Source organism: Phalangium opilio, unplaced genomic scaffold (genome assembly GCF_054372755.1).
Source record: "Phalangium opilio isolate 3A_F unplaced genomic scaffold, DU_Popi_V2 ptg000106l_1, whole genome shotgun sequence".
Lineage (NCBI taxonomy): Eukaryota > Metazoa > Arthropoda > Arachnida > Opiliones > Phalangiidae > Phalangium > Phalangium opilio.
In genome coordinates this window covers 773297-793386 of record NW_028324208.1, presented here as the reverse complement: position 1 = coordinate 793386, position 20090 = coordinate 773297, and the positions used below count along the sequence as shown (strand labels likewise).

Sequence of the window (20090 nt, the reverse complement as noted above, 5' to 3'; positions counted from 1 at the left end):
TTGGGAAATTTTTATGACCCCTTTTTTATATTTAGCTTTATTTTACTGTCTCTTTTAATAATATGGGTTGGTTGTTTTTTTTTTCTTGTTTTATTCTCTTTAGACTGCAATAACTTATATGGTACAGTGATGAAAGAAGCAATGCCCATGAAAAAGTTTCAGTGGAACAACAGTGTCACAATCGAGGAAATCCTCCATCACCCCGTAAACGATAAAACAGGGTTTATTCTCGAGGTTGACCTCGTTTATCCCCCTGAACTTCACCACAGTCACAATGACTTACCATTAGCCCCCGAAAAGCGACCAATATTAAAATCCGAGTTGTCGGCATACTCCAAGGCGCAGTTAGAACATCTCGGTATCACATTGAAGGACTCTTTGCCGAAACTCGTATCCGATTTCAATGAGAAGAAAAACTACGTCATACATTATCGCAACCTCCAATATTACATTGAATTGGGTCTTCAAATTAGTAAAGTGCATCGCGTTATGTCATTCGAACAGGGAACGTGGCTTTCGGATTACATAAATTTTAACACAGAAAAACGGAATCTAGCTGTGAATGATTTCGAACGCGACTTCTTTAAATTAATGAATAATGCTGTCTATGGTGAGGAAATAGTTTTTACTTTTTTAAATAAATTCTATTAAGGCTGTTCTTTAATAACTGGGGCAACTAGAAAATTATGAAGCCAATATACTAACGTAGATAATAGTATGGACTGTGTTCAGATCTATGCAACATTGTACTAACAATAGTATTTGGACATAACGTTAACAAAGTTAATTTTGTCTGTTTTTCCATCGAATAAAATGAAAATGTGGGGAATATTTTTTGATAATTCGAGGCACAGTGTAATACTGTAGCCTGTAAAGACAATTTTAACTCAATATTACGATAATTTTGGTTAATTATTGCATTTCAAAATGAATTTGATCCTAACTTAGCTAGACCAAAATGGATATATATATACTAAGCCAAATCATGTTCACGGCACCGAGCTCAGTATCCTAGGCTTGGAGCAGGTAAATCCTGCTGCCTCGAAATCGAGGCTTTAACGGTCTGGAGTGGACCGAAAGTTAATTACACACTTAAATTATGCCTACATTTAAGATTAATGGAATAGTCAGAATTCATTACATGACCTCTTTTATTTCAGGGTTATTAGGGTCATCCACATTTTTAACACATAAAAGAAAGTGATAAAACACGTCGTCTCCACATCGTAAAGCTTCACGGTGCAACAAATACTCGCATAGGTGCATGTCCAAGTCCTTGGTTTGAACAACTCCTCAATAATGTAGTACTATCGTGGCGATTATCCGGACATAATTCGATGCGGAACCTTCCTCCACCGCGTTCGCTTCCAGTTTGAAGTTCTATCATCCCAACTATACATTGTCCGTCAAGTTTACAGCCTCGATGGTACTTTTGGTTTCGTCTATCTCTACCACCAAACCCTCACCCCCAATTTGATATTCCTCCATCATCAGTTTAGCTGCCACTTTTTCCAAAATATTCTCCTATTAATTGGTTGCCACCTTTTCCTAAATATTCTCCTAATAGTTAGCTGTCACCTTTTCCAAAATATTCACCTATTAATTAGTTCCCTCCTTTTCCAAAATATTTTCCTAATAGTTAGGTGTCACCTTCTCCAAAACAATGGTTCCAATAATTCGTTGTCACGTTTCCCAAAATATTGTGCTACTAATTAGCTGCCACCTTTTCCAAAAAAATGCTTAGATGTGTTAAAGATGTATTAAAAATGTGTATGACCCTAATAACCCTGAAATAAGAGAGACCATGTAAAGAAATATGACTATTCCATTAATCTTAAACATAGGCATAATTTAAGAGTGTAATTAACTTTCGGTCCACTCCAGACCGTTAAAGCCTCGATTTCGAAGCAGCTGGATTTACCTGCTCCAAGCTTAGGATACTGAGCTCGGTGCCGTGGAGATGATTTGGCTTAGTATATATATCCATTTTGGTCTAGCTAAGTTAGGATCAAAACACATTTTGAAATGCAAAAATTAACCAAAATTATCGTAATATTGAGTTAAAATTGTCTTTACTGGCTACAGTATTACACTCTGCCTCGAATTATCAAAAAATATTCCCCACATTTTCATTTTATTCGATGGAAAACAGACAAAATTAACTTTGTCCAAATACTATTGTTAGTACAATGTTGCATAGATCTGAACACAGTCCATACTATTATCTACGTAACCATTTTAGCTGCATAATTTTCTAGTTGACCCAGTTACTAAAGAAACCCCTCTATTAAATATAGGGTTTATTTATAATTTTTTGTATTTTTTTTTATTTTTTTTAAGGTAAAACCATGGAAAATCTCAGGAACAGAATCGAGTTTCACCTCGTACAAACTCCAGAGAAGGCAGTGAAGAAGGCAAATTCACCATGCTTTGAGAAATTTACGATATTCCAAAACGAATTAGTAGGAATTCACATGAAGAAGAAACGCTTAAATTTGGACCGCCCCATCTACACGGGATTCACAATTTTGGATCTTTCAAAGGAGTTAATGTATAAGTTCCACTATGGGGTTATCCGACATCAGTATGGTGACAAGGCTCGTCTATTGTTCACAGATACCGGTAAGAAAACCTAACCTAACCTATCTATTGATTAATATGTTCACATCAATTTTTTTTTTGGTTTCATTTTTCTCATTACAGACAGTCTTACATACCAGATCGAGACCAAGGACCTTTACGCGGAATTTGCCCAGCAAAGCGACAAATACGACTTCTCGGGACATCCGTCCAATCATCCATTGTACAGCGTTACCAACAAGAAGGTATTAGGAAAATTTAAAGATGAACTGGATGGGGTACCGATCAAGGAATTCTGTGGACTGCGAGCCAAGATGTATTCGATCCTGTCTTTGAACGGTGAAAAAAAAACAGCTAAAGGTATCTGTCGACGTGTAGTCAAGAAAAGCGTATTCCACGAGCACTACCGGGACTGTCTCCTTAATAAACGAATCACCACAGCTACGATGAAAAGAATAGTCAGTAGCGGTCACGAACTTTCAACTATTCAACAAAACAAGATTTGTCTAAACCCGTGTGACGACAAGCGATTCATTTTGGAGGATGGAAATTCAACCCTGGCTTACGGACATATTGACATCTTAAAGGAGAATGAAGATTAACTTTCGCGAAACGCGTGTGAATCCGTAATTTTAAACCCGCGCGCGAATCCGTAATTTTAAACCCGCGCGCGAATCCGTAATTTTAAACCCGCGCGCGAATTTATTATTTTTATTTCCCGCGAAACGCGCCTTGGAACCCCGCGCCTATATGAATACTTAATAAAAAAAATTGAATCTGAATAATTTTATAAATAAAGAAACACAACTTATGATGAAAAATGTATTGAAAATTTCTTCCACATAAACTCTATAATCATACAATCATTTAAATTACTATCTTTAGAAAACTTACAAATAATATCAAATAGTTTAATACCTCTACATCTATTTAAGGCAAAATATACACAGAATCCCCCACAAGTTTTACTATTATTGCTTTGCAATTGCTTAGAATTAAATGTTAGAGTCACACTATTTCTCTCCACAAAGTCGTTGAATGCAAAATAATCTGGTGGGTTTCCAAAACTATCAAAAAAATCACAGTTCTTCTTTCTTGAAAAATATATTACAGTCCAGTGCTCACCTTTATTGTTAGACATGGCGGTATTAACTATATAGAGTGATGGGAATAATTTTACGTATCGAGGTAACTTGTCAGCCGCAAAGACTCCCCGAAATAAATTTCGGGTAATCGGATCCTTTTCCATTAAAAGGGTTAACTGCGATGTATCCATTAACTCGAGTAGTCAAAGATAACGGCTCGGTTTTTATCAATTTCGATTAAGTTTTGAAATTCCGCGTAGTACAATACACTGATGGTTGTGGTCAAAGAGTTTTCAAACTTTAATTCCAAGCGCACACTACCATTCCTTATCAAGTGAAAATGTTCGGCTGAATTGAATAGGTCAGCGGTTAGGTCAAAAGCAAACAAACAATTCCCTTCAGCGTATTCTTCTCTTTTAATCGAGTTTCCCTCGTCAATATTCCATTGTCCCGTTTGAATAAATAAATTACTGTACGATCTCACATATAAATTATTTTTAAAGCTTGGGGTTAAAGGTTTATGTGGTACGCATGCACCATCGATATACAACGCCACGTGATTGGCTCCATAGTTTTGAAAGTTAAATGGTGATTTTTTATATTCACCCAAGTAAGCATTCTGATCGAGAAGACCAATAACTACTTTTTTTGGAATTTGACCGTTAAATAAATTATCTCGAATCGAAATTTTTGATCCTTGAACGATGGAGAAAGAATTACATTCCGAACGGACAATCGGGTACTTCATGGTCCCAAGTTCTAATGCCTTGGCATGAGCGATTAAAATTTCCGGAACTAGTTTCACTTTCCGGATATACAAGGACGCCATCTCGTATTTAACTTTATATTTTACATCGCCATTTGTATGAATACAAAATTCATTGGGATTTTTTGTAAACTTAAACTTTAGGTTAACCATATTTGGAAGATAACGCGATTGTTGGCAGATGTCTGTATTGACAACACCCAACATATCAATTAACCCTTTAGAAGCCAACTCCTTTCTAGCTTTAAACCCATTGTTGTCGGTGGGTTTATCAAAATTACCGGCAGTGTCTTTATAAAAGAGGGAGCTTGTTAAGAAACTTTCTTTGGCCGGTCCGCCAAAAGTTAGAAGTACTTGTAACATACTTCTATGAGCGTAATTCTGGGCTGATGGGGTAACGGATTTCTCATTCATAAAAACGTGTAATTCACTGAAAAGCGTGTGTAGAAATAGGTTTTCTGGTCCTACGGTTTCCGTGGTGAAATCCGGCGGTGTTCCATCGGGTTGAAGAATTTTCACTTGTACATGAAGCAATGTTTTATTGATATCTACGTATGATTCAGAGTTTCCGGGGACAACGAATGTTAATGTAGAGTTCTCATCTACGTTGGACACTGTATTGTATTCGACCCATTCTCCCTCGAGAATTCCCGATTGGGTTAAAGGAACGTTGAAAAGGTCCAATTCCGGATTAGTACACATTCCTGACTTGGGGTGAATAAGTGACATTATAGTTTGGTAAATATATCGGAGTTCTCAGGATGAGATGTTCTCTTCTTCTTGGTAACGACTGAACTGATGAGTTTACTCCTTTTACGTTTCCTTTTAATACCATTCCCTGTCATTCTTTTTCTAATTTGATCGTTCAACTCTAAAATAGTTTCCCTTCCAGCCGTGGTGCTATGTGTTTTTACCGAGTTTCTCAAGGGAACACCGCTCGCGACCTCGGTGGCGACTTTAGCACCAGTTTTTAAAAGTTTCTTTTCCAGGAAAACAGCTCCTTGTTTAAAAAGCGGGATGGCTCGTCTAAATGCTGATGCCAGAATATTTCCTAATCCATATCCGCGTTGAACTGGTACTCCATGATAAAAAGGAAGTGAACCGTCACCGACTTGTGATTTATAATAGTTTTCATAGTCGCGAATCTGTTTTGAACCGAACCCAACCTGGGCTAAGTAATATTTATCGTAATCCGACTCGTTCGAGGTTTTCGCATACATGATACGTGATGATCAGTTTCTTACTACAAAATGACTGATACGAACCGGGTGTACTCTTACTTATAGTGACATCCAGGTTCTTCTAGGTCTGAAGTGTAACGTGACGTGTACTTTGCCACGTTCAAAATGAATTGGCACACCCAGTTCACTCATAATACATATTTCGATGGATTGAAATTTGTTACTGGCGACTGGAATATAATGTGGACGAATAAAATCTTTTTCCACTGTTTCACCGTCTTTTCCTTGAACGCTCACAATTCGCAAGAGTGGTGCGTCAACATCACCAACTGATCGATTTTCAGCTACGTCCGAATAAATGAATAAAGAATGTAATCCGACATCCAAATCGACAGAATAGTCTGATACATTAACATCTGTCAACGTAATATTTTCTCCCATATCTCGGGTAAAACCAAGTATAACGGCTAAGATGCCTGGAATTGTAACTGAATAGGAACTGCTTACAGTTACTGCCACCTTGCGTCTATGTCTAATATATTCAAACTCAACAGGTTTCTCCATCGCTCTCGAGTAGTTTGATATACCCTTCCTCATCGTTTCAAATTCAAAACTGATCACATCCAGAAGTTCGGGTATGGAATCGTAATATCCTTTTGGTAATAAAATGTGTGATGAAAGATTACGTTCCGAACGCGTCTCGTCATTACCACTTAGCGTTATATGACAGTCTTCCCTAATGTTATTCCAAGTTCTAGGATAACTTATCTCCGCTAACCCAACTTCGTATGGTCCACTTAAATTAAAACTTTCGGGTAAATAAGTTCGAAACCGGCTAACAGTGTTGTTAGGAAAATATCCCATCGAAGAATCCGACGGTAAGGTAATGTAGAAGCTCATTGTACGACTATTTCCTGAACCCAGCTATCGAACGACGATGGGTAACCTTTCCAACGAACTAATTTTTCTATGGTACCGTTTGAATTACGTCTTTTCCTTAGCACCTTTTCTATTTTAAAATGGCAATTGTTAATGTCTTTACCAATTCTCTGTATTTCCTCTTTGTAGAATATTCCCGAAATGGGCTCTGAATTTAAGTCATTGAGTTTATATACCGGGGGGACCGTGGTAGTCTACCCACAACTTGAAATAACTCCTCTGTCCAATTGGGGAGATAGCCCTTTTCAAAGGTCTTCTTGGTTTTACTAATTCTAACAATATCTCCAATTTCAAATGGATACGAATACGGTGGAGAAAAGTCAATATCCCCGTATAGATTCTTCCAAACTTGTTTCGCGTTACCAAACCCAACCTCTCCTGGTTTACATTTAATTGATCTGTGGTAACTATTATTATAAGCTTGAATAAGTTTCTTTAGAATGTCAGTATATTTTAAGGTATTTTTTTCGGTGAAATAGCGGTACATACGTTCTTTTAAAGTACGATTAAAACGTTCGACCACTGCCGCCTTAGTTTCCGAATGTGTTGGGAAGAACTCTATACCTAAACGTTTTAGATATTTTTGTATCACAGAACATACGAATTCATTCCCGTGATCACTTTGCACTCTTTTTGGTTTCCGTCCAGATTTCAGAATACTATCAAAAGCTCTAACCATTGTTTGACCTTTTTTGTCTTTAACCGCAACAGCGAATGCATATTTACTAAATACATCGATGCAACATAAGATGTACCGATATCCTCGATTGAAACGACTAATGTTTTGTACATCCACCAGGTCTACTTGCCATTGTTCGTCTATTCCATAGACTATAGTACGATTTCGCTTAAATCGTCGTCTGACATCTTTGTGTAGGGTATAGGTATCTTGCTTTTTGAGAAAATCCAAAACATTCTTGAAATTCACTTTAAGACCTTTCTCTAGTGCCGCTCTATAGAGGTTGCGAGCTCCACCGTACGATCCTGACTCGTTTATATTAAAGTATAGGTTTTTTATCCATCCATAATGTGTACAGTTGTTTAACGTATAGAAATTCCGCGAGAGAAATATCGAAACTTCAAATACAATTATTAAGACAATTATAAGAACTGCAGTTAATAGTTTGGGAGATTTTAAAAACGATTGGGTTACACCAGCTATAGCTAACGATTCAACAGTACCTCCTTCCATGATGAAGTTTGATGAAATAATGAACAAAACCACATATGTCAATGAAATATATTTATCTTTATTGAAAAGAAAAGTCAAAGTACAATCCAATTTTTAAAACCCTCACCAGTCATATTTTCACGTACAGATTCATACCCGGTAACATTCTTATAGTCATCAATTTCAATTTCACTGTCGTGCGTCTTATCATTTCTTTTATGAACATCGGATTTTATCCCACGACTTTCACTTTTATGTTTAACAGGGAGGGGTTTGGACTTATTTTTCTTTTTAGAAATCCTAGGTTGTCTGTCTTTATATAACGAACGTGGCACATTTTCATCACGTAAATATTCATAAAACTGAACCGAACCTATTACCTGTTTTAACTTCTTCGAACCCGGCACGGAATACGTTAGGAGATCTATAATATGCGATCCAGCTATTGGACGACTTTTATATATAAGTTCACCATGATCCGTAAACGTTAAAACAGACGAGTGTTCGATCCACTTATATAAGGTAATAGCCTCATTTAAAATATACGATGGAACACCCGTTGTTATTTCATCATACCAAGTTTTACCTTGCAACTTAACACTATTTCTCTTTTCACCTAGACTAACACGTTGTTGTAGTTTATGATTATAAAGGCTTATTTTTTCTGAATCACTCAAATCGCGCTTCGTCATCACATCGCTTGGATCACTCTGAAGTTCTAACGTAGTATCCACTTTGATTGGTGGCTCCGTTGACTTGTTGGGGTATGATTGTAACCTATTTAGAACCTCCTCGGGTACTAGAATCATCTTCCTGGCCATCACTTAATGGCTTTACTACCACCGAACTTAAAATTGACAAAATTGGTCCAAGAAGAATCGGCAAAAATCCGCCACTCTGATTTAGAATTTTTCTTCGTTTTGAGGTGGGTAGTTTACTCGAAACTTTTCGTAAAGCTGAGCTATGTTTCTTCAATCGTGTCTTCTCCTCCTCTGATACTTTAACATTACCACGTAATATATTTATACAACATTCCACTAAAGCTTTAATTTCGTCTTTACTAGCATATTTAATGACGGTTTTTCTCTGCCTTGGGTTAAACGTGGACAGGAATTTTAAGAAATTTAAGTGTTCGCACAATCTCGATGGAGGAACCATACTGAAGCTTTATAGGCTTTTATAGATGCGCATCGACTTGGATACAAGTGAAATGAGCAATACTTCATATTTTTACAAACTATTGATGAAAGTTTTGGACAACCCAGATCCTCGATATTGATCACTTCCGTATTTAAATATTGGGTCAAAAACTGACTTTTTTCTAAGCCTTTCGAGTATAACACTGACGATTTCTTCAATATTTCTTCTATAATCTGTTTTTGTTCATGAAATTCGTGATCACCCTCAGACCAACGCAGATCGCAAATGTTTCTAGTTAACCATGAACATTGCCTTTTGTCTGAATTTGAAAGACTGGAGTATGGGAAAGGTGGTTTGATGGTCCAAACTAGACTCTCACTCGTTCCGGTTATGTATAAAGCAAGCTCCTTTAGTATCCACTCTCCTCTTACACGAAAGAAATTAGCCTCAATAAATCCCGGCATTTTATATCGCTGCTAAAAATAGCTAATTTTAATACTAACTAAAGACAAAAGAAAAACCAAGTAATTGTTAACTTACTTTTCTTAAAGAATGGCGAAGACGTCTATGCTGATATAAATACTGAGACCAAATGATCAGTTACTGGTACATATCTTATTATTTTATCTCTAATACTTTAAACCTTTCTAGATAATCTTATCAGCCTATCTACTCTAGCTTTGATTGTTTAAGGTTTTGTTATTTTCATATGATTTTATTTATTTATCACTTTGGTAAATAAATCGCTGCTTGTTCTCCGGGTAAAATTCCCGACCGCAATCTCTAGTTATCGGAGGTATTTGGTTTAAGATCTACAAATAGATAACCATAAGGTTCGGCCACGGCCTGCCTGAACGCGTCCGTGACGTATTTACTATTCCCCGGTGATAATTGTTTTGCAAGATGTTGTATTGTAGATTGATCACGAGGTGATTTGAATATAACGAGGTAATGTGCATTTAAATTCATGGTTCTTATTTCCTTTCCGGGGTAGTAGAGATTTTGCATTAAAATTATGACGGAAGTATTTTTGTGGTGCGAACCTCTAATAAAAAGATTAGTAACATCTTTATTATTCGCTATCTCACATAATAAGTCATCTAATATAACAAAGTTTTTTAAATTGGGGTCAAGGGTTGCTACATCTATAAGCCCTTGATGAAATTCTACGAATGATGTATGTTGTAGTACACGGTTAAATAAATCTGGTTGATATTCGGAATAACACCATATAATTCTTTCGGGTGGTGGGAATAAACATATATTATTATTCTTAATTAGATTAGCCGTAAATACTGACTTCCCTGATTGAGTCGCCCCTGCTATAATTCCATTGAATGGATGATGTAAGCGTAAATCTATGGACATGATTAAATAATCAACTGCTATGTTCAGATCTAAAAGAACGAATGATGTTATTCGTCACTTTCTTTTATTTATAACAATTGTTTTGAGGTACAAATAATAATGGTTAGCATTTGCTTGCAAAATTCAGAACTCAGAAAAGTACTATTAATAAACACATTATGAACTTCAGTCATGTTTATGGTTTTCACTGCATTTGTGAAATTGTCCTCGACGCGTGAAGACCAGTCATGTAATAAACACTCATGTTGAAGTTGAGACGGATGATCAATCATGCATCCGTTACATGATTTTCTAATTATTTCCCGTAGTTGGGTTACGACGTTTTCTTTTATATTTTCATAAACACGTTTAACCTCATTCAAGTACAAGAAAATTTGTTCGTACTGTTCCACCAGAGCTTTCCAAATATAACCATTAGCGTTAAATCCTTTCTTAGTTGGGAAGTATGTTCCGTAGCTTTTTCCAGATCCTTGGGTCATTTCCCTGATGTCCAACACACGTTGTTCTTGGTATACCGTCATATCAACGCGAATATTCGATGATCCTTGTAAGAATGATGACTGGGCTGGGGTAGTATCACTTTCCATGAAAGTTGTAATTTGCTCTCGTCTATCCCAAATTTTTTGAAATTTGAACTCCGTCAGGATAATACTTGATGTACCATCAGAAAACCCTAGTCTAATTTTCCAGTCTGGGGTAACAGTAACTGATTTTCGGTGTGAGAGTTTGAACACGTTGGATCCCATCCTTCAATAGAATAATAACCTTATTTCATCTTAAATTTAACCTAGAATTTCAAATCTCGCGCCAAATTCTGGAATTAAAAATCAAGCAAGGATTTCAAAACCACGTTGTTAGCGGGAAATCTTTTTAATGGTGACTGGAAATACGAAAGATGTAAGGGTGAGATTTGGTAGCACTACTATACATCTGATACCATATGAAGATAGAGTAAACCTCAGTTTTATACAATTAAGTCGATTTAGAACACTTATAATATGCAAGTATGAACCAATCCTAAAACCAATTCTGGAATTAAAAATCAAGCAAGTACTTTAGACACGTGGCTGTGAAGAAATATTTTCTAAATATGTAAACTAGAACGAGAACGAGAACGAAACAAGGGTTAATTACACATTAAAGTGTTATCAAAATTATATGTAGTACAAATAATATCGAAATACTTTTGAACTATCATATCAGTACAGTCATTTGTAAACATTGTCTTTCCCAAGAAACGTGAGGAAATTGGATATAAGTGAACTTTATCTTTATTATCTCTTCTGAGGATAAGATTAAAATAAAAATCAACTTCCAAACAACAGCAATATCATTCTGCTCTTCAACATTCATAGAAAAGACATCACAGATTGACATCAAGCGAAAAAATGTAAGTACCAATACCTATTTTTGATCTTTTCGAAAATCAAACGTTTTGCTGGGGAATATTTGAAATTAATTTATCTTTTGGTTATTATTCTATTGAAGGATGGGATCCAACGTGTTCAAACTCTCACACCGAAAATCAGTTACTGTTACCCCAGACTGGAAAATTAGACTAGGGTTTTCTGATGGTACATCAAGTATTATCCTGACGGAGTTCGAATTTCAAAAAATTTGGGATAGACGAGAGCAAATTACAACTTTCATGGAAAGTGATACTACCCCAGCCCAGTCATCATTCTTACAAGGATCATCGAATATTCGCGTTGATATGACGGTATACCAAGAACAACGTGTGTTGGACATCAGGGAAATGACCCAAGGATCTGGAAAAAGCTACGGAACATACTTCCCAACTAAGAAAGGATTTAACGCTAATGGTTATATTTGGAAAGCTCTGGTGGAACAGTACGAACAAATTTTCTTGTACTTGAATGAGGTTAAACGTGTTTATGAAAATATAAAAGAAAACGTCGTAACCCAACTACGGGAAATAATTAGAAAATCATGTAACGGATGCATGATTGATCATCCGTCTCAACTTCAACATGAGTGTTTATTACATGACTGGTCTTCACGCGTCGAGGACAATTTCACAAATGCAGTGAAAACCATAAACATGACTGAAGTTCATAATGTGTTTATTAATAGTACTTTTCTGAGTTCTGAATTTTGCAAGCAAATGCTAACCATTATTATTTGTACCTCAAAACAATTGTTATAAATAAAAGAAAGTGACGAATAACATCATTCGTTCTTTTAGATCTGAACATAGCAGTTGATTATTTAATCATGTCCATAGATTTACGCTTACATCATCCATTCAATGGAATTATAGCAGGGGCGACTCAATCAGGGAAGTCAGTATTTACGGCTAATCTAATTAAGAATAATAATATATGTTTATTCCCACCACCCGAAAGAATTATATGGTGTTATTCCGAATATCAACCAGATTTATTTAACCGTGTACTACAACATACATCATTCGTAGAATTTCATCAAGGGCTTATAGATGTAGCAACCCTTGACCCCAATTTAAAAAACTTTGTTATATTAGATGACTTATTATGTGAGATAGCGAATAATAAAGATGTTACTAATCTTTTTATTAGAGGTTCGCACCACAAAAATACTTCCGTCATAATTTTAATGCAAAATCTCTACTACCCCGGAAAGGAAATAAGAACCATGAATTTAAATGCACATTACCTCGTTATATTCAAATCACCTCGTGATCAATCTACAATACAACATCTTGCAAAACAATTATCACCGGGGAATAGTAAATACGTCACGGACGCGTTCAGGCAGGCCGTGGCCGAACCTTATGGTTATCTATTTGTAGATCTTAAACCAAATACCTCCGATAACTAGAGATTGCGGTCGGGAATTTTACCCGGAGAACAAGCAGCGATTTATTTACCAAAGTGATAAATAAATAAAATCATATGAAAATAACAAAACCTTAAACAATCAAAGCTAGAGTAGATAGGCTGATAAGATTATCTAGAAAGGTTTAAAGTATTAGAGATAAAATAATAAGATATGTACCAGTAACTGATCATTTGGTCTCAGTATTTATATCAGCATAGACGTCTTCGCCATTCTTTAAGAAAAGTAAGTTAACAATTACTTGGTTTTTCTTTTGTCTTTAGTTAGTATTAAAATTAGCCATTTTTAGCAGCGATATAAAATGCCGGGATTTATTGAGGCTAATTTCTTTCGTGTAAGAGGAGAGTGGATACTAAAGGAGCTTGCTTTATACATAACCGGAACGAGTGAGAGTCTAGTTTGGACCATCAAACCACCTTTCCCATACTCCAGTCTTTCAAATTCAGACAAAAGGCAATGTTCATGGTTAACTAGAAACATTTGCGATCTGCGTTGGTCTGAGGGTGATCACGAATTTCATGAACAAAAACAGATTATAGAAGAAATATTGAAGAAATCGTCAGTGTTATACTCGAAAGGCTTAGAAAAAAGTCAGTTTTTGACCCAATATTTAAATACGGAAGTGATCAATATCGAGGATCTGGGTTGTCCAAAACTTTCATCAATAGTTTGTAAAAATATGAAGTATTGCTCATTTCACTTGTATCCAAGTCGATGCGCATCTATAAAAGCCTATAAAGCTTCAGTATGGTTCCTCCATCGAGATTGTGCGAACACTTAAATTTCTTAAAATTCCTGTCCACGTTTAACCCAAGGCAGAGAAAAACCGTCATTAAATATGCTAGTAAAGACGAAATTAAAGCTTTAGTGGAATGTTGTATAAATATATTACGTGGTAATGTTAAAGTATCAGAGGAGGAGAAGACACGATTGAAGAAACATAGCTCAGCTTTACGAAAAGTTTCGAGTAAACTACCCACCTCAAAACGAAGAAAAATTCTAAATCAGAGTGGCGGATTTTTGCCGATTCTTCTTGGACCAATTTTGTCAATTTTAAGTTCGGTGGTAGTAAAGCCATTAAGTGATGGCCAGGAAGATGATTCTAGTACCCGAGGAGGTTCTAAATAGGTTACAATCATACCCCAACAAGTCAACGGAGCCACCAATCAAAGTGGATACTACGTTAGAACTTCAGAGTGATCCAAGCGATGTGATGACGAAGCGCGATTTGAGTGATTCAGAAAAAATAAGCCTTTATAATCATAAACTACAACAACGTGTTAGTCTAGGTGAAAAGAGAAATAGTGTTAAGTTGCAAGGTAAAACTTGGTATGATGAAATAACAACGGGTGTTCCATCGTATATTTTAAATGAGGCTATTACCTTATATAAGTGGATCGAACACTCGTCTGTTTTAACGTTTACGGATCATGGTGAACTTATATATAAAAGTCGTCCAATAGCTGGATCGCATATTATAGATCTCCTAACGTATTCCGTGCCGGGTTCGAAGAAGTTAAAACAGGTAATAGGTTCGGTTCAGTTTTATGAATATTTACGTGATGAAAATGTGCCACGTTCGTTATATAAAGACAGACAACCTAGGATTTCTAAAAAGAAAAATAAGTCCAAACCCCTCCCTGTTAAACATAAAAGTGAAAGTCGTGGGATAAAATCCGATGTTCATAAAAGAAATGATAAGACGCACGACAGTGAAATTGAAATTGATGACTATAAGAATGTTACCGGGTATGAATCTGTACGTGAAAATATGACTGGTGAGGGTTTTAAAAATTGGATTGTACTTTGACTTTTCTTTTCAATAAAGATAAATATATTTCATTGACATATGTGGTTTTGTTCATTATTTCATCAAACTTCATCATGGAAGGAGGTACTGTTGAATCGTTAGCTATAGCTGGTGTAACCCAATCGTTTTTAAAATCTCCCAAACTATTAACTGCAGTTCTTATAATTGTCTTAATAATTGTATTTGAAGTTTCGATATTTCTCTCGCGGAATTTCTATACGTTAAACAACTGTACACATTATGGATGGATAAAAAACCTATACTTTAATATAAACGAGTCAGGATCGTACGGTGGAGCTCGCAACCTCTATAGAGCGGCACTAGAGAAAGGTCTTAAAGTGAATTTCAAGAATGTTTTGGATTTTCTCAAAAAGCAAGATACCTATACCCTACACAAAGATGTCAGACGACGATTTAAGCGAAATCGTACTATAGTCTATGGAATAGACGAACAATGGCAAGTAGACCTGGTGGATGTACAAAACATTAGTCGTTTCAATCGAGGATATCGGTACATCTTATGTTGCATCGATGTATTTAGTAAATATGCATTCGCTGTTGCGGTTAAAGACAAAAAAGGTCAAACAATGGTTAGAGCTTTTGATAGTATTCTGAAATCTGGACGGAAACCAAAAAGAGTGCAAAGTGATCACGGGAATGAATTCGTATGTTCTGTGATACAAAAATATCTAAAACGTTTAGGTATAGAGTTCTTCCCAACACATTCGGAAACTAAGGCGGCAGTGGTCGAACGTTTTAATCGTACTTTAAAAGAACGTATGTACCGCTATTTCACCGAAAAAAATACCTTAAAATATACTGACATTCTAAAGAAACTTATTCAAGCTTATAATAATAGTTACCACAGATCAATTAAATGTAAACCAGGAGAGGTTGGGTTTGGTAACGCGAAACAAGTTTGGAAGAATCTATACGGGGATATTGACTTTTCTCCACCGTATTCGTATCCATTTGAAATTGGAGATATTGTTAGAATTAGTAAAACCAAGAAGACCTTTGAAAAGGGCTATCTCCCCAATTGGACAGAGGAGTTATTTCAAGTTGTGGGTAGACTACCACGGTCCCCCCGGTATATAAACTCAATGACTTAAATTCAGAGCCCATTTCGGGAATATTCTACAAAGAGGAAATACAGAGAATTGGTAAAGACATTAACAATTGCCATTTTAAAATAGAAAAGGTGCTAAGGAAAAGACGTAATTCAAACGGTACCATAGAAAAATTAGTTCGTTGGAAAGGTTACCCATCGTCGTTCGATAGCTGGGTTCAGGAAATAGTCGTACAATGAGCTTCTACATTACCTTACCGTCGGATTCTTCGATGGGATATTTTCCTAACAACACTGTTAGCCGGTTTCGAACTTATTTACCCGAAAGTTTTAATTTAAGTGGACCATACGAAGTTGGGTTAGCGGAGATAAGTTATCCTAGAACTTGGAATAACATTAGGGAAGACTGTCATATAACGCTAAGTGGTAATGACGAGACGCGTTCGGAACGTAATCTTTCATCACACATTTTATTACCAAAAGGATATTACGATTCCATACCCGAACTTCTGGATGTGATCAGTTTTGAATTTGAAACGATGAGAAAGGGTATATCAAACTACTCGAGAGCGATGGAGAAACCTGTTGAGTTTGAATATATTAGACATAGACGCAAGGTGGCAGTAACTGTAAGCAGTTCCTATTCAGTTACAATTCCAGGCATCTTAGCCGTTATACTTGGTTTTACCCGAGATATGGGAGAAAATATTACGTTGACAGATGTTAATGTATCAGACTATTCTGTCGATTTGGATGTCGGATTACATTCTTTATTCATTTATTCGGACGTAGCTGAAAATCGATCAGTTGGTGATGTTGACGCACCACTCTTGCGAATTGTGAGCGTTCAAGGAAAAGACGGTGAAACAGTGGAAAAAGATTTTATTCGTCCACATTATATTCCAGTCGCCAGTAACAAATTTCAATCCATCGAAATATGTATTATGAGTGAACTGGGTGTGCCAATTCATTTTGAACGTGGCAAAGTACACGTCACGTTACACTTCAGACCTAGAAGAACCTGGATGTCACTATAAGTAAGAGTACACCCGGTTCGTATCAGTCATTTTGTAGTAAGAAACTGATCATCACGTATCATGTATGCGAAAACCTCGAACGAGTCGGATTACGATAAATATTACTTAGCCCAGGTTGGGTTCGGTTCAAAACAGATTCGCGACTATGAAAACTATTATAAATCACAAGTCGGTGACGGTTCACTTCCTTTTTATCATGGAGTACCAGTTCAACGCGGATATGGATTAGGAAATATTCTGGCATCAGCATTTAGACGAGCCATCCCGCTTTTTAAACAAGGAGCTGTTTTCCTGGAAAAGAAACTTTTAAAAACTGGTGCTAAAGTCGCCACCGAGGTCGCGAGCGGTGTTCCCTTGAGAAACTCGGTAAAAACACATAGCACCACGGCTGGAAGGGAAACTATTTTAGAGTTGAACGATCAAATTAGAAAAAGAATGACAGGGAATGGTATTAAAAGGAAACGTAAAAGGAGTAAACTCATCAGTTCAGTCGTTACCAAGAAGAAGAGAACATCTCATCCTGAGAACTCCGATATATTTACCAAACTATAATGTCACTTATTCACCCCAAGTCAGGAATGTGTACTAATCCGGAATTGGACCTTTTCAACGTTCCTTTAACCCAATCGGGAATTCTCGAGGGAGAATGGGTCGAATACAATACAGTGTCCAACGTAGATGAGAACTCTACATTAACATTCGTTGTCCCCGGAAACTCTGAATCATACGTAGATATCAATAAAACATTGCTTCATGTACAAGTGAAAATTCTTCAACCCGATGGAACACCGCCGGATTTCACCACGGAAACCGTAGGACCAGAAAACCTATTTCTACACACGCTTTTCAGTGAATTACACGTTTTTATGAATGAGAAATCCGTTACCCCATCAGCCCAGAATTACGCTCATAGAAGTATGTTACAAGTACTTCTAACTTTTGGCGGACCGGCCAAAGAAAGTTTCTTAACAAGCTCCCTCTTTTATAAAGACACTGCCGGTAATTTTGATAAACCCACCGACAACAATGGGTTTAAAGCTAGAAAGGAGTTGGCTTCTAAAGGGTTAATTGATATGTTGGGTGTTGTCAATACAGACATCTGCCAACAATCGCGTTATCTTCCAAATATGGTTAACCTAAAGTTTAAGTTTACAAAAAATCCCAATGAATTTTGTATTCATACAAATGGCGATGTAAAATATAAAGTTAAATACGAGATGGCGTCCTTGTATATCCGGAAAGTGAAACTAGTTCCGGAAATTTTAATCGCTCATGCCAAGGCATTAGAACTTGGGACCATGAAGTACCCGATTGTCCGTTCGGAATGTAATTCTTTCTCCATCGTTCAAGGATCAAAAATTTCGATTCGAGATAATTTATTTAACGGTCAAATTCCAAAAAAAGTAGTTATTGGTCTTCTCGATCAGAATGCTTACTTGGGTGAATATAAAAAATCACCATTTAACTTTCAAAACTATGGAGCCAATCACGTGGCGTTGTATATCGATGGTGCATGCGTACCACATAAACCTTTAACCCCAAGCTTTAAAAATAATTTATATGTGAGATCGTACAGTAATTTATTTATTCAAACGGGACAATGGAATATTGACGAGGGAAACTCGATTAAAAGAGAAGAATACGCTGAAGGGAATTGTTTGTTTGCTTTTGACCTAACCGCTGACCTATTCAATTCAGCCGAACATTTTCACTTGATAAGGAATGGTAGTGTGCGCTTGGAATTAAAGTTTGAAAACTCTTTGACCACAACCATCAGTGTATTGTACTACGCGGAATTTCAAAACTTAATCGAAATTGATAAAAACCGAGCCGTTATCTTTGACTACTCGAGTTAATGGATACATCGCAGTTAACCCTTTTAATGGAAAAGGATCCGATTACCCGAAATTTATTTCGGGGAGTCTTTGCGGCTGACAAGTTACCTCGATACGTAAAATTATTCCCATCACTCTATATAGTTAATACCGCCATGTCTAACAATAAAGGTGAGCACTGGACTGTAATATATTTTTCAAGAAAGAAGAACTGTGATTTTTTTGATAGTTTTGGAAACCCACCAGATTATTTTGCATTCAACGACTTTGTGGAGAGAAATAGTGTGACTCTAACATTTAATTCTAAGCAATTGCAAAGCAATAATAGTAAAACTTGTGGGGGATTCTGTGTATATTTTGCCTTAAATAGATGTAGAGGTATTAAACTATTTGATATTATTTGTAAGTTTTCTAAAGATAGTAATTTAAATGATTGTATGATTATAGAGTTTATGTGGAAGAAATTTTCAATACATTTTTCATCATAAGTTGTGTTTCTTTATTTATAAAATTATTCAGATTCAATTTTTTTTATTAAGTATTCATATAGGCGCGGGGTTCCAAGGCGCGTTTCGCGGGAAATAAAAATAATAAATTCGCGCGCGGGTTTAAAATTACGGATTCGCGCGCGGGTTTAAAATTACGGATTCACACGCGTTTCGCGAAAGTTAATCTTCATTCTCCTTTAAGATGTCAATATGTCCGTAAGCCAGGGTTGAATTTCCATCCTCCAAAATGAATCGCTTGTCGTCACACGGGTTTAGACAAATCTTGTTTTGTTGAATAGTTGAAAGTTCGTGACCGCTACTGACTATTCTTTTCATCGTAGCTGTGGTGATTCGTTTATTAAGGAGACAGTCCCGGTAGTGCTCGTGGAATACGCTTTTCTTGACTACACGTCGACAGATACCTTTAGCTGTTTTTTTTTCACCGTTCAAAGACAGGATCGAATACATCTTGGCTCGCAGTCCACAGAATTCCTTGATCGGTACCCCATCCAGTTCATCTTTAAATTTTCCTAATACCTTCTTGTTGGTAACGCTGTACAATGGATGATTGGACGGATGTCCCGAGAAGTCGTATTTGTCGCTTTGCTGGGCAAATTCCGCGTAAAGGTCCTTGGTCTCGATCTGGTATGTAAGACTGTCTGTAATGAGAAAAATGAAACCAAAAAAAAAAATTGATGTGAACATATTAATCAATAGATAGGTTAGGTTAGGTTTTCTTACCGGTATCTGTGAACAATAGACGAGCCTTGTCACCATACTGAT

General features: G+C 36.4%; 3 protein-coding genes across 3 annotated transcripts; 2 read left to right on the top strand and 1 right to left on the bottom strand.

Annotated features, from left to right (window-relative positions):
* Positions 1-3855: 3855 nt before the first annotated feature.
* Positions 3856-5160, bottom strand: LOC149623859 (uncharacterized protein F54H12.2-like). The gene has a single exon (XM_089852208.1). It carries the CDS (start codon positions 5158-5160, stop codon positions 3856-3858), a length of 1305 nt encoding a protein of 434 aa, XP_089708334.1.
* Positions 5161-11591: 6431 nt separating this feature from the next.
* Positions 11592-12443, top strand: LOC149623858 (uncharacterized). The gene is made up of 2 exons (XM_089852218.1): positions 11592-11620; positions 11719-12443. Coding segments are annotated over exons 1-2 (681 nt in total). The 5' UTR covers positions 11592-11618; the 3' UTR covers positions 12398-12443.
* Positions 12444-17535: 5092 nt separating this feature from the next.
* LOC149623857 (uncharacterized protein F54H12.2-like) lies at positions 17536-18840 on the top strand. Its single transcript, XM_089852207.1, has one exon. It carries the CDS (start codon positions 17536-17538, stop codon positions 18838-18840), a length of 1305 nt encoding a protein of 434 aa, XP_089708333.1.
* Positions 18841-20090: the final 1250 nt, after the last annotated feature.

Excerpts from the sequence above, each read along its gene's own strand:
- LOC149623859 (XM_089852208.1), bottom strand. The coding sequence starts at position 5,160 with ATGTCACTTATTCACCCCAAGTCAGGAATGTGTACTAATCCGGAATTG.
- LOC149623857 (XM_089852207.1), top strand. The coding sequence starts at position 17,536 with ATGTCACTTATTCACCCCAAGTCAGGAATGTGTACTAATCCGGAATTG.